At 33.7% G+C, this 15,725-nt stretch overlaps 1 protein-coding gene across 1 annotated transcript in view; it reads right to left on the bottom strand.

Annotated features, from left to right (window-relative positions):
• Hs3st-a (Heparan sulfate 3-O sulfotransferase-A) overlaps positions 1–15,725 on the bottom strand; it is a 344,809-nt gene that overhangs the window by 15,175 nt on the left and 313,909 nt on the right. The window contains exon 3 of the mRNA XM_076772010.1: positions 9,294–9,387. Coding sequence (XP_076628125.1) covers positions 9,294–9,352 — 59 coding nt within the window. The 5' untranslated portion in view covers positions 9,353–9,387. The remainder of the gene's footprint in view (positions 1–9,293; positions 9,388–15,725) is intronic.

Here is a 15,725-nt window from a genome sequence, read left to right as displayed (position 1 = left end):
GGCCACATAGTATATTTTAGTTAAAGAATTTTTTTCTCGAAAGTGCATAGGATTTCGAAGGTATGTCTATTCACCAAAAATAATTGTCATTGTCCCTCGAAGCTAAAGTAATTTTTCCAGAATAATTTGAAATTTTTTTAATTTCGCCGAAAACTTTCAGCACCTACTCGAATTTTTTTCTCGAAATTGAGTAGGATTTTGGGGGTATTTCTATTCACCAAAAATGCTTGTAATTGACCCCCACAACCGAAAATAATTTTTTTAGAATGATTTGACATTTTTTTTTTTCGCCGAAAAATTTAGGCACCTACCCCCTGTCGATTTTTCCTAAAAATTCGTTTTTGATTTCTAGTAATTTTGTTTGACGCCCCACGGAAAAGTTGTCTAATACTTTTTTGTAGGTACCTATGAGCTCTACTTCAGAAAAAAGTTTCATTGAAATATACTCACAATTGTAGGAGCTATGGCTGTTTGAAAATTGGACCATTTTTATGGCGTTTTTCTCATTTTGCGGGGTCAAGGATCAACTTTTCGAATATTTTTGCGATTTGTACATATTCTCCTTCAAAATACGCGTAGTTTGCTTTTTTAAACATTAAAATCGTCCAATCCGTTCAGAAGTTATGACATTTTAAAGATTTGCATGAAATTTCAGGGTAGCATTTCCGGCCTCAAATTAGATTTTCGGTAAGGAATTTTTTTCTTGAAACTGCGTAAGATTTCGGGGGTATGTCTTTTGACCAAAAATGCTTGTAATTGACCCCTGCAACTAAAAATATTTTTTTCCACACGATTTGAAATTTTTTAATTTCATCGAAAAATTTCAAGACCTAATTGAATTTTTTTCTCGAAACTGAGTAGGATTTCGGGGGTATGTCTTTTGACCAAAAATGCTTGTAATTGACCCCTGCAACTAAAAATATTTTTTTCCACACGATTTGAAATTTTTTAATTTCATCGAAAAATTTCAAGACCTAATTGAATTTTTTTCTCGAAACTGAGTAGGATTTTGGGGGTATTTCTATTCACCAAAAATGCTTGTAATTAACCCCCGTAACCAAAAATAATTTTTTCAGAATGATTTGAAATTTTTGAATTTAATTGTTAATAACTTTTTAACGAATCCTCAGTCAACAAATTGATATTCTTGATTTTCGTCTTATTTTAGCTTCTAGAATCTCTCTTTAAAATTTTTCCCAGGTGTGACAAAACACCCTATATATTATACAATATATATTAATAATTATTTTATTTAAATAAAGTATATTAATAAACTGTCAGATAAATGTCAAATTGTAATGTTTCCTTAAAGAAAAGTAATTCTAAATATTTCTCAAAAAATTCTGTTTTTAATTATCGAGTTAATAAAATGTAATTTAGTTAATTTAGTAAAAATTTATATTTATTATCGAATTATCAATAGAATTAACAGTTATTGGAAAAAGTTCTTCCCAAAAATGCCCAAAAATGATTAGAAACAGTTTTCCATTTTGCAGCGATTCATTTTAATTGTTAAATTAATTATTTCCTTTGTGTGCTAATGGGCGATTATTACCTGCATTGTTAAAAAAAATCTCGTAAACCATTTTTGTCGAACGTTGATGCAAACAGCCGAGCATAGATCAAATATTTTTCTGTCTGAGAACCATTCGTACACTAATGGACTATTGCAATTCTCATTGTTCGAAATCTCATAAACCATGGTCCGTCGACGCAAATGTCTGAACTCGAATGAAATATATTTCGGTTCGCTAGCCACATACGAACTTTCATTAAAATCGGTACCCAACACTTCGTGTCGTCCACTGACAAAATCCTTCGACTGGACAGTAGCCTAAGTTCCATGGTCAGATTAATGTAAAACGTAAGAAACCGAAAATATAAATTTTTATCGCACAACGTGACTTCCTGTCAATCGTTTTTAGGTACGTAAAGCAAATAAACAATTATAAAACAAAATCCAATATGGTTTACAATATTAACACGTCGTATATAATAAATAACAGGTACAAATTTGTATTTACGTTTCGAAAATTTACAATATAATTACAATCTTTACTATTTCTCTCATACAAATTTATTAATTCCAAAAAAAAAGAATTAAATCAAAAAGTAGCAAATGGTTGGCGATTTTAAAAATAAAATTCTAAAGCTTGTCGATTATTAATGCTGACGCTATATTGTTACGAAAGAATTTCGGTGATGTCGCGAGAAAATTTCATAATGCGCGCCAGGAAACTCACGAATAAAATATTTAATATACAGCACGGACACATTTGACGTCACTACGGCGGAGAGCACGAATGACAAACTGAACTTTCACATACGTGATCTAGAAACTTAACTGAACACATTTCCCGGGGAACGTCGCACGATGTTGCAATTCTAGGAACCCCAGTTTCATTGCTTCTACTGTAATCGATAAATCAGCTGTTTCTGCCTCGGGCCACCAAGAACAAACCGCGATATACTGTGTCGGATACATCGTGTCGGGGGAGGATAATCACGAGAAAAACAATCAACTTCGATAATCCCCTCGCAATATACACGAACAATTCAAGCACGGTGCACCATAATTCGTTAGATATTCCCAGCATTTAATGCTAATGCGTAAAATTTTTATCGAAACTCTGACACGAAACGACTTCAAAAGAAAAAGTTGCACAGAATCGAGTTTTAATACAAATAAGTGAGGACAAACGTTCATTTAAATCATTTAACATAAAATATATTAATCTTTTGAGGTAGGTTAAAAAAAGCTAAGCAAAAGACAGTTTTAACCCACTTAACCTCAAAGAGATAATGGAAAAGGATTATTTCAAATATAAATGTGTTAGGGCGATTGATTGTTTTTAAATAAACACGTCCTATGGTTTCACGAGTATTTAAGAGTACTGTTCATTTAAATTATTTAACATAAAATATATCGATCTTTTGAGGTGGGTTAAAACATACTTGAAAAACTAAGCAAAAAACTGTTTTAACCCACATAACCTCAAAGATATAAAGGAAAAGGATTGTTTCAAATATAAAAGTGTTAGGGCGATTGATTGTTTTTAAATAAATACTTCCTATGTTTTCATGACTACCTAAGAGTATTGTTCATTTAAATCATTTAATATAAAATATATCGATCTTTTGAGGTGGGTTAAAACATACTTGAAAAACTAAGCAAAATACAGTTTTTAACCCACCTAACCTCAAAGATATAAAGGAAAAGGATTATTTCAAATATAAAAGTGTTAGGGCGATTGATTGTTTTTAAATAAACACTTTCTATGGTTTCAGGAATATTTAAGAGTATTGTTCATTTATTATTCATTTAAATTATTTAACATAAAATATATCGATCTTTTGAGGTGGGTTAAAACATACTTGAAAAACTAAGCAAAAAACTGTTTTAACCCACCTAACCTCAAAGATATAAAGGAAAAGGATTGTTTCAAATATAAAAGTGTTAGGGCGATTGATTGTTTTTAAATAAACATTTCCTATGTTTTCATGACTACCTAAGAGTATTGTTCATTTAAATCATTTAATATAAAATATATCGATCTTTTGAGGTGGGTTAAAACATATTTGAAAAGCTAAGCAAAATACAGTTTTTAACCCACCTAACCTCAAAGATATAAAGGAAAAGGATTGTTTCAAATATAAAAGTGTTAGGGCGATTGATTGTTTTTAAATAAACACTTTCTATGGTTTCATGAGTATTTAAGAGTATTGTTCATTTATTATTCATTTAAATTATTTAACATAAAATATATCGATCTTTTGAGGTGGGTTAAAACATACTTGAAAAACTAAGCAAAAGACTGTTTTAACCCGCCTAACCTCAAAGATATAAAGGAAAAGAATCAATCTTTTCAAATATAAAATTGTTAGGGCGATTGATTGTTTTTAAATAAACACTTCCTATGGTTTCACGAGTACCTAAGAGTATCGTTCATTTATGGTTCATTTAAATTATTTAACATAAAATATATCGATCTTTTGAGGTGGGTTAAAACATACTTGAAAACTAAGCAAAAGACAGTTTTTAACCCATCTAACCTCAAAAATATAATGGAAAAGGATTATTTCAAATATAAAATTGTTAGGGCGATTGATTGTTTTTAAATAAACACTTCCTATGGTTTCACGAGTACCTAAGAGTATCGTTCATTTATGGTTCATTTAAATTATTTAACATAAAATATATCGATCTTTTAAGGTGGGTTAAAATACACTTGATAAACTAAGCAATAGACAGTGTTTAACTTACTTAACCTCAAAGAGTAAAAGGCGACGGATTATTTCAAATATAAGTGTTGAGACAATTGATTGTTTTTAAATAAACACTTCCTATGGTTTCACGAGTACCTAAGAGTATCGTTCATTTATCGTTCATTTAAATTATTTAACATAAAATATATCGATCTTTTGAGGTGGGTTAAAACAAACTTGAAAAGCTAAGCAATAGACAGTGTTTAACCCACCTAACCTCAAAGATATAAAGGAAAAGGATTGTTTCAAATATAAAAGTGTTAGGGCGATTGATTGTTTTTAAATAAACATTTCCTATGGTTTCACGAGTATTTAAGGGTATTGTTCATTTATCGATCGTTTAAATTATTTAACATAAAATATATAGTTCTTTTGAGATAGGTTAAAACATACTTGAAAAACTAAGCAAAAGACTGTTTTAATCCACTTAACCTCAAAGAGTAAAACGCGAAGGATTATTTCAAATATAAAAGTGTTGAGACAATTGATTGTTTTTAAATAAACATTTCCTATGGTTTCACGAGTATTTAAGAGTATTGTTCATTTATCGATCGTTTAAATTATTTAACATAAAATATATAATTCTTTTGGGATAGGTTAAAACATACTTGAAAAACTTAGCAATAGACAGTGTTTAACCCACTTAACCTCAAAGAGTAAAACGCGAAGGATTATTTCAAATATAAAATTGTTGAGACAATTGATTGTTTTTAAATAAACATTTCCTATGGTTTCACGAGTATTTAAGAGTATTGTTCATTTATCGATCGTTTAAATTATTTAACATAAAATATATAGTTCTTTTGAGGTGGGTTAAAACATACTTGAAAACTAAGCAAAAGACAGTTTTTAACCCACCTAACCTAAAAAATATAAAGGAAAAGGATTATTTCAAATATAAAATTGTTAGGGCGATTGATTGTTTTTAAATAAACACTTCCTATGGTTTCATGAGTAGCTAAGAGTATTGTTCATTTATCGTTCATTTAAATTATTTAACATAAAATATATCGATCTTTTGAGGTAGGTTAAAACATACTTGAAAAACTAAGCAAAAGACTGTTTTAATCCACTTAACCTCAAAGAGTAAAAGGCGACGGATTATTTCAAATATAAAAGTGTTGAAACAATTGATTGTTTTTAAATAAACATTTCCTATGGTTTCACGAGTACCTAAGAGTATTGTTCATTTAAATCATTTAACATAAAATATATCGATCTTTTGAGATGGGTTAAAACATACTTGAAAAACTAAGCAAAAGACAGTTTTAACCCACTTAACCTCAAAGAGTTAAAGAAAAAGAATCAATCTTTTCAAATATAAAATTGTTAGGGCGATTGATTGTTTTTAAATAAACACTTCCTATGGTTTCACGAGTATTTAAGAGTATCGTATTTACAAATGGAAATATAAATTAGTCTGCAGTCATACCTCCATGCGACGCGTGCAGATAACCTCGCTTTGCTTCCACGAGACGCGAATCAGTTTCGAAGTGTTCAATCGTTCTGGATCCATAACTTCTTATGGCGATGGATTGATTTGAAATAAACACTTCCCACAGTTTCACGAACACTTAAGAGTACTGTATTTAAAGACGGAAATATACATTAATTTGTAAGTGGACTACAACGCGACGCGTGTACATTGCACATGGTTTCCGAGTCGCACTAACAAAAGGGCGCGTAACGGTAACTGAGGAAGAAACGCGTGATTGGTTCTCGCGCGGCCAATAGAAGCACGGCGCCAAGACCGCGAGTTTTAAACTCTGTCTAACACATTTTAATCCATATTCGTTATTTTTATAGAAACTGTAAAATAAAGTTTTCTTTTCGAAGACCATTGCTTACACTTAAGTCGATTATTATTGTGTCTCGATATTGGGAACTATTTGGAAGATCATTTATGAGAAAATAAATCTGAGGTTGAAAATAATAATCACGAAATGTGTTCTTTCACTTTTCACCTCTTTTAACATACATTATCAGAAACAAATTCTCGAGGAAATTTGAAGTATTTCTTCGTTAAAAATGAACTAATTATGCAAGTGCATACAATAATATAATCAAAATATCTTTCCGTTTTAAATTAGAGAAATTTCGGTGGAACTCTATGTTAAGATACGTTTGCTAGCTAATAAATTTTCGAGCACTCGCGTTCCCTTATCCCTTGTTGCTCAATTGAAACAGTTTCCAACGAAAGTACTTGCAACGCAACGAAACAGATAATGAAGTAAGGAGAGAATAATGACTGTTCGCGATGGCAACGAAGAGGTTATAAACTTCGTAATATCTGCTTCCTTGTACATTGGATGGTTATGCTTAAGCAGAATCATAATCGTAACCGTTGCAATTTCATGCGTAATTGCGGCAACGGAACTTAATATTGCGGCATTGTGAAGTGTCTAACATCGAACCTGCGAGTTTCGAAACGCGGGGATGAAACGGGACCGACTGCCCTTTCGCCCTTTGGTCGTGTATCTAGTCGAGACGCGGAATTTACTTTCAATTAATAGAGCATAGTGTAGAATGTAATTTAAAATCATCGGAGCACGGTATGCAATTTAATTTAAAATGATAAGTACCACGCGAATACGATTCTAGAGAATGGCGGTAATTTAATTCTGGGGCTTTTGGGGTCGTTCGAGACCACTGTTGACCGTAATTTCAATTTTGTTAGAATTATAGCAATATGTGTACGTGAAACCACGTGAAGTCGCGATTTAATTCGCGGGTCGCAAAAAATCTGGACTCGCCAAACGATTTCGAAGGGAAGAAAGGAAGTTATCGGTCGACTGGAAGGCAATCCGAGGGAAACAAGCGGCGTCGAAAAACCACAGAGCCGTTCTACCCTCTGGTTTCGATCAGTTGATTCTGGCGACCGAAGTCGAGAGAGAGAAAGACAGCTTTCGGCGTAACGCCAAATATTTATCTCGCATCGTCGGGATCTCTCTTTGGAAACCCATCGACCGTATTATTGTGACAAATCGCAATTTCCACGGTTAACATTCACGCGAACGACCGATCGTCGACCATACAATGTTACTCTTCGTTTACTATTCATAGGGCCAAGCACGAAAACTTGAGGAAATATGTTGGAATCGCACGAGACCACTGCATAAATATTACAATATTAGCGTAACAATACTGGCGAAGGAATTTTAAAATACAGAATGGTAAAACAGTTAAACGTCCATTCGTTGTTTTACAATCAACTTACAATTCTTGCTAGTAAATTTTAATAACATTCAACGTGTACATTGCACTTTATAGTTTTGCAATTTTACGAATTTCCTTTTTACTTTTTACTTTTAACAAAACTAATGTTGTTTTCTTTGAGTGGAATTCGCTGTTCGATCTCAATTCTCTAATCATAATATCACCGATATGTTTACCTAGGATATGTAAATGATCTACAAGAAGAGCTTCTACAGTTGCCAGACTAAGAAAATACATGCATCGTTTCGCTGAAAGTTCGTATTAAAATCCTTTAAGCCGTAATTTGGGTCGTAAAATCGACTTTATAGGTTTAGAGGTGCATAAATCAAGTCTAGGTAATAAAATTTCTCCCTCAGAATTTTATTTGCAAGGAAAACTATATTTATAATAGGTAATATAAATTCTCCGTGCAAAAAGAAAGCGAAAAGTCCTTTACCGTTTTGCGATTGGTGGCTTAGTTTTCAAGATACAAGCGTTGAAAGTTTTCACGCGCAAGGATCAATCTGGAGCATTCAAAATGGCGCGCGCTAGAATCAAAATGGAGCGCGCTAGAATCAACGCAAACTTTAACCGTTCATATCTAGAAAACGGGGCTTCGGATTGCAAAATGGCAAAGGACATTTCCGGTTTATTTTTGCATTAAGAATTCGTTCCTCCACTTGTTTTATCATTCTGAAACACTTATACCTAATTTCAGCTAGCATTATTAATAAATTTTTACTATTATATACTAACGGATGCATTTAGTTCAGAAATGATATAGAATTTATTTAGGAGAGTATTAATATTTTTGTATCTATAAGGAAAGCGAGCACAGAAGCAAACGACAGTCCATTTTGATAGAAAATGCAGCTTTCGTGGTTACGAAGGAGTTTTATTTGCAAGGAAAACCATTATCCGTCAGGAAGGAGGGAATTCCAGGCGGGTTTCCCGCTACCCACGACAATTTTCGATGTAATTCGCGGAGAGATTGCCGCAGTTATGATAAGTATAGTTTTAGGACAACGTGGATCACGGGTACACCGTTTCTACCTTCTAATTGCATCCGGTTGCGTCGACCGGTTCGTGACTTCTCGCCATGTCCGTTGCGTTAAAATTGAAGACCTTATCTCGCGAACTAGTTCAATTAGAATCTGCGGAAAGCAACGATCTTCTCGTCACGGAGATTATCCCCGGGAACTTTAATTAGCTAATTTGCCCGCAAAGAAGATAAAAGTTAGACCGAGCATCATATAAGATGCAAACCTAGTTTGTTATGATTAAAATTCTCCCTTTCCCTTATTACGCAACTTTAACATTCCGAGTACGATTCTTAAAGTCACATATTTCATTATCAGTATTATAAAAAATAAGATTTTTAAGATATTTTTCTGGACAAAGTTCACGAGATACGAAGATTACTTTAAAACACGATTAATTGAAGCTATCATGCTTATTTCAATGGCTAAACTTTGCTAAAATTATCACTTGAGATAAATTTATTAAAAACTGTTTTGAATATTTAATTTTCGCGGTTGAATTCGTGAAATTCTTGCGCTAGAAAAAAGAGTTCGTAGAAAATGCTCGGATAAATTGCAAAAATGGGACGAAAGAAATTATAATTGGATGCACGAAAGACAGAGGGAAACTTTTGGAACGAAACTATGACGAAATTATTAATCGTGCTGAGAAATAATTACTAATAAAAAAAATAAGTCGTTAATAATTATGAATGTTCGATGCTTATTTTGTGTCATCGACTGTTGTAATTTAGCTGTGCTTGCTTCGTCAGAGTAATTATTTTTCCTACTGCGTGAATATGAAGTACTTACAATACATCTATAGGGGACTGGGGAGACCACTCTCGACGAGGCCGTGCCTTGTTGGGCATTTGCGCTAGTTTGATTGTTCACATCCTTGAGTTTTCTGAAAAAGAAAGCAAAGTTACGAACGTTTCTTACAGCTCCAGGAAGAGATTTTATTGTATTTTTATTACGATTCTAAGGAAGTATCGTGAAAAGAATAAACGAAAACAAAAGTATCTAAAAGAAAGTGGAACGAGAATGCCTTCGAGAAATAATCCTTTAACATCTCCCGAGTCAGACCCAGAAAGAAGTTTCAGGTTGAAACGTTATCAATATCTGTACCAATAAGTTGTTTAAACAGTTGTTATAGACGTTCTCTTATATTTAAACATTCGATTAATTAAACTAGGATTTTTATTCCTTCCTTGGAAAAATTCAATTCTTCGATACGAGTTTGTTAATTTAATATTTCACTGTACAGTATTTCTTTTAGAAACGATTCGTTTGATTATAAAATGGTATATCAATTTTATATGGAAAAATTATTGTTACTTTTAAATTTCACTAACCGTTCAATAGAAGTTCTTGTAAAATTTTTCAAATCGTTCTAAAAAAATTATTTTTAGTTGCAGGGGTCAATTACAATCATTTTTTATCAATATACTTCTCGACGAAATCCTAACCATTTTCGAGGAAAAAAATTCCTTATCGAAAATATAATTTCAGGCCAGAAATATCACTCCAAAATTAAATGCGTATCTTTAAAACGCCATAACTTTTGAACGGATTGAAGGATTTTAATGTTTAAAAAGGAAATTAACGCGTATTTTAATGGAGAATATGTAGAAATCGCAAAAATATTCGAAAACTTGATGCTTGACTCTGCAAAATGAGAAAAACCCAATAAAAATGGTCCAATTTTCAAACGATCATAATTCTTATAATAGTGAATATATTTGAATGAAACTTTTTTCTGAAGTAGAGCTCATCGGTATCTATAAAAAAGTATTATACAACTTTTCTGTAAGGCGTCAAATAAAATTACTAAAAATGAAAAATTCATTTTTAAGAAAAATCGACAGGGGGTAGCTGCTGAAATTTTTCGATGAAATTAAGAAATTTCAAATCGTTCTGGAAAAAATATTTTCAGTTGCCGGGGTCAATTACAAGCATTTTTGGTGAATAGACATACCCTCGAAATCCTAACTGTTTTCGAGAAAAAAATTCGGGTATGTGCTGAAGTTTTTCGGCGAAAAAAAATTTTTTCAAATCGTTCTAAAAAAATTGTTTTCGGTTGCAAGGGTCGATTACAATCATTTTTGGTCATTACACGTACCCCCGAAATCCTACGCATTTCCGAGAAAAAAATTCCTTACAGGAAAATATAATGTCTGACCATATATTGATATGTTTCACTGAAATTTCATGCATATGTTTAAAACGTCATAACTTCTGAACGGATTGGAGGATTTTCATGTCTCAAAAGGCAAACAACGCGTATTTTAGCGGGGAATATGTAAGAATTCCAAGAATATTCGGAATTCCTAATCGAAAATATAATTTCTGGCCAGAAATGGCACTCGAAAATTTTGTCCGTATCTTTAAAACGTCATAACTTCCGAACGGATTGGACGATTTTAATTCTTAAAAATGCAAACTATACGTATTTTGGTGATGAATATGTAGGAATTCTTAGAATATTGAAAAAGATGTTCCTTGACCCAGTAAAGTTAGAAAAACCCTATGAAAATGGTCCAATTTTCAAACAGCCATAACTCCCGCAATAGTGAATATATTTCAATGAAACTTTTTTTTGAAGTAGAGCTTATTGGTATCTACAAATAAGTATCAGACAACTTTTCTGCAGAGCGTCAAACGAAATTATTAAAAATGAAAAAGCAATCTTTAAGAAAAATCGACAAGGAGTAGATGCCTAAATTTTTCGACGAAAAAAAAAATTTCAAATCATTCTGGAAAAAATATTTTCAGTTGCAGGGGTCAATTACAATCATTTTTGGTGAATAGACGTACTCCCGAAATCCTACACACTTTCGAGAAAAAAATTCGTGTAGGTGTGAAATTTTTCGACAAAATTAAAAAATTTCAAATCCTTAAAAAAAAAATTATTTTCTATTACAGGGGTCAATTACAATCATTTTTCGTGAATACAGACGTCCCTGAAATTCAACGCATTTTCGAGAAAAAAAATTCCTTACTGAAAATATAATATCTGGCCAGAAATGTGATTTTCCAGCATTGTTCCAATCCCGAGTATGTCAGATAATCGATATTTTACTCTATAAAGTTTCTACGATACGGAAAAACAGTAAATACATCCAAAACTGAATTATTCACTCTCAAAATATAATTGTAAAAATATCGATTGAAAAAAAAAAGTTTTAAATTGAATATCGCGGATTATTGTTAAAACTAGAATCGGTTTTTCCAACGAAACGTAGAATATATTTTTCTCGGGGCTGCACGAACTGGAATGGAACTCTGTCTCGTCGCGTTAACTTTTATTCTGAACTCGGGACGCGGGCTAACGACGATATGAAAAATCAAACGATTCCCAAGAACAATTGACGCCGGTCTGGCCGCGTTATTGCAAACGTAAAATGAAAACGCAGAACGGCGGCGGCCATAACTTTTCTCATTCAGCTGCTTGATGCTCGCGAGTGGCTTCCTGGATAGTTGAAAGCATCGCTGTCCGCCGCCGCGATTGTCATTGTAGTCTGGGATGTTGTATATTCGCGAAACTTTCCAATTCATGTAGCAAACTACGTCCCACCGGCGCCCACGAATGCCTCCGACTGAAGATTTCCGTTAATTTTTCTCTTTTTCCCGGCGACTCTGTGTCTTTTCCGCGATGCACTTTATACGAACTCGGTTCTTATTTCATCCTGTAACCAAGGGATTCTCGACGGAAGCCATATTGCCTCTCGCTGCGCGACGCTGAATTCTTTTTCTTTTTTTCAAACCACGAATGGAAAGACGCGACAAAAAATTGGAAGCCACGACCTGTCCAGGATAAAATATTACCAGAGTTCCACGCAAAAGCTTGTGGGGGAGGTGAATTTGCATATGAAAATAAAATTATTATTTATCCAGACTCCAAACGAACCGAAGAAATTACGAGGCCATCGATGGGGAAAACAGACTTACGTTGGTCCACTTATTTCATGCTTTTGATATTTTTATACATTTAAGTACAATTATTATTTACTAAAGAAAAACGAGACACGTTATTTCTTAATTATTTACTAACTGAAATTGATTTCAGTCACATTTTGTAACAGTCGGTGATCCATCAAAATTATAGTATTAATTAACTGTATGAAATATTAAAAATGTAGGATATGTGAATTAATATTTTCACAACGCAAAATGTGACTATTTAATCAGACTTACGTTGGTCCTCTTATTTCATGCTTTCGATATTTTCTGGTTTCATACATTTAAGTACAATTATTATTTATCATAGAAAAACGAGACACGTTATTTCTTAATTATTTACTAACTGAAATTGATTTCAGTCACATTTTGTAACAGTCGGTGATCCATCAAAATTATAGTATTAATTAACTGTATGAAACATTAAAAATGTAGGATATGTAAATTAATATTTTCACAACGCAAAATGTGACTATTTAATCAGACTTACGTTGGTCCACTTCTTTCATGCTTTCGATATTTTCTGGTTTCATACATTTAAGTACAATTATTATTTATCATAGAAAAACGAGACACGTTATTTCTTAATTATTTACTAACTGAAATTGATTTCAGTCACATTTTGTAACAGTCGGTGATCCATCAAAATTATAGTATTAATTAACTGTATGAAACATTAAAAATGTAGGATATGTGAATTAATATTTTCACAACGCAAAATGTGACTATTTAATCAGACTTACGTTGGTCCACTTATTTCATGCTTTCGATATTTTCTGGTTTTATACATTTAAGTACAATTATTATTTACTACAGAAAAACGAGACACGTTGTTTCTTAATTATTTACTAACTGAAATTGATTTCAGTCACATTTTGTAACAGTCGGTGATCCATCAAAATTATAGTATTAATTAACTGTATGAAACATTACAAATGTAGGATATGTGAATTAATATTTTCACAACGCAAAATGTGACTATTTAATCAGACTTACGTTGGTCCTCTTATTTCATGCTTTCGATATTTTCTGGTTTCATACATTTAAGTACAATTATTATTTACTACAGAAAAACGAGACACGTTGTTTCTTAATTATTTACTAACTGAAATTGATTTCAGTCACATTTTGTAACAGTCGGTGATCCATCAAAATTATAGTATTAATTAACTGTATGAAACATTAAAAATGTAGGATATGTAAATTAATATTTTCACAATGTGGCCTCTGTTTAACCAGTGGCAGCGGATCGAGATTAATTCGTTATGGTTGATTCCGTATGCGGCGCAAAAAATGTCTGAAAATATTCCGTCGAGCGAACAGTTGTCTTCGATTTATCGAAAATGAAAAAAATATATATATAGAAAAGAATTAAAACGCACGGTAACGAAATTCCGTAGATCGATACGCGCATCTTCGCAGGCCAGGCGAGAGCCTCGCTCGTTCTGTGTCTCGAAATCCGATTAATTCCGTTGACGCGAGTACGTCACTGTGCATTGTTCGTTCGTTATCTATTCATCGCGGTTATCGTGTTGTATGCCGTGAAATCTGCGAAAAAGAGAGGGGGGCATACGATGGAATTCAGGCCGGAGAAGCGCAACGAAGACGCTGAAATAATAAACCCGGTAATAACTCCATTTTAATGCATTTTATCGTATATAACTATAGATTTTTTTAAATCAATGGAAGAATATAAATTCTTTGTCCAAAAAGGATCCGAAAAGTCCTTTACCGTTTTGCGATACGAGGCTCCGTTTTCGAGATACAAGCCATTCAAGTTTTGGCGCGCGAGAATCAGTTTGGAGCACTCAAAATGGCGCGCGCTAGAAGCGACGCAAACTTCAACTGCTTATATCTGGAAAACGAAGCCTCGTATCGTGAAATAGCAAAGGACATTTTTAATTTCTTTTTGCATACAGCATTTGTTCATTAACTTATTTTGTTATTTTGAAACACTTTAGACTTGCTAATCCCTATTCACCAGATAGAAACTTGTGTTATCATATTCTTAAAGTAAGGATGCATTTCACTTAGAAATTATACACAGTTTATTTAAAAGAGTCCCATTTTTATACGGAATTCAGCTTCTTTTTTTAGTATCTACGGCTGATATTTCACACGTGTCGCTAGAAATACGTGTTCTGCCATCGCACAAACGGTCGCTGGGATCGAATCGGTTACGATTGTGGTTCTTTTCTCGTCAGTCCAGCGTGTATCAGCTATATAAGTGCCGTGTAACCGCCGGAGCTCGAAAATCGTAGCTGCACGTCGGTGGTCCGCAATGTGTTAAATTTTGCAGCATCGCGTTCCGCGGTCTGGCGTCTCGTTACGTGGAAGAAGTAGCGCGAATCTCCAAACGGAAACCTCCGGGTGTGTTTGCTCGTCGACAGCGTTAACCTTCGAAAAAGACAAACAATGGTCGAAGAGGTCGCGATGCGGGAACGGGGAGACAATACGGAGGAAAATGAGAGAACAGTTTCGAAACAAACGCGAAGAAATTCTTCCGCAGTGATACGTGCATCGGAAGGGAAAGTTTGACGAGCGTTGTTTGCGCTGGTTATCGATCATCGTTGCCGTTGTTTGCAAACCGGCGCCGACACGACGATCGCTTACCGGCGCCTTTAGTCCTGGATTTTCCCTTCCGGTTGCACGTCCATTTTCGAAAACGAATTCTCTCCCGTACCTTATAATCGATCAACCCTTCGTATATCAATCTTCCTCCAACGAATTCGACTGTGTCGGTGTTTAAATTGCACGGGTAGGAAGGTCCGAATGTCGACACTCTTCGTTGAAGCAAATGCACTTACCCGGGTCCAGGTGTACCTCGCTTTATCGATGTTATCGTTGCTCACTGGTTTGGTAAATTGCATTCAAAATTCGGTTGTATCGCAGAGTATAGAAATTACAGTAATTTTCATTCGAGATCTGTACTTGTTTCGCGAATATTAGACAGAACCACGTAATTAGAAGTGTCGTTTGCACTGTGACTATTGATAGAACAAGAATGGTACAACTATTCCACCATTTTTTACCACTGATGGACAAATTCTGACCACTAATGAGCAACGACAACCACTTGTGGTTACTTCAGACCACTACTGACCACTATCCCACCATTTCTGGCCACTGATGGGCAAATTTCGACCACTACTGACCACTGTGACTATTTCAGACCACTGTTCACGTGTAGTTAAGAGTTTTCGACATGTATACTGTTAAAAGACGAAGTCTATAAGTAAAAAACGGGGAATATCGGATATTTGACCTAACCGAGTAATTAGAAGT

Source organism: Colletes latitarsis, chromosome 8, assembly GCF_051014445.1.
Source record: "Colletes latitarsis isolate SP2378_abdomen chromosome 8, iyColLati1, whole genome shotgun sequence".
NCBI classification, from domain to species: Eukaryota; Metazoa; Arthropoda; class Insecta; order Hymenoptera; family Colletidae; genus Colletes; species Colletes latitarsis.
This window is presented reverse-complemented; position numbering and strand designations above follow the sequence as displayed.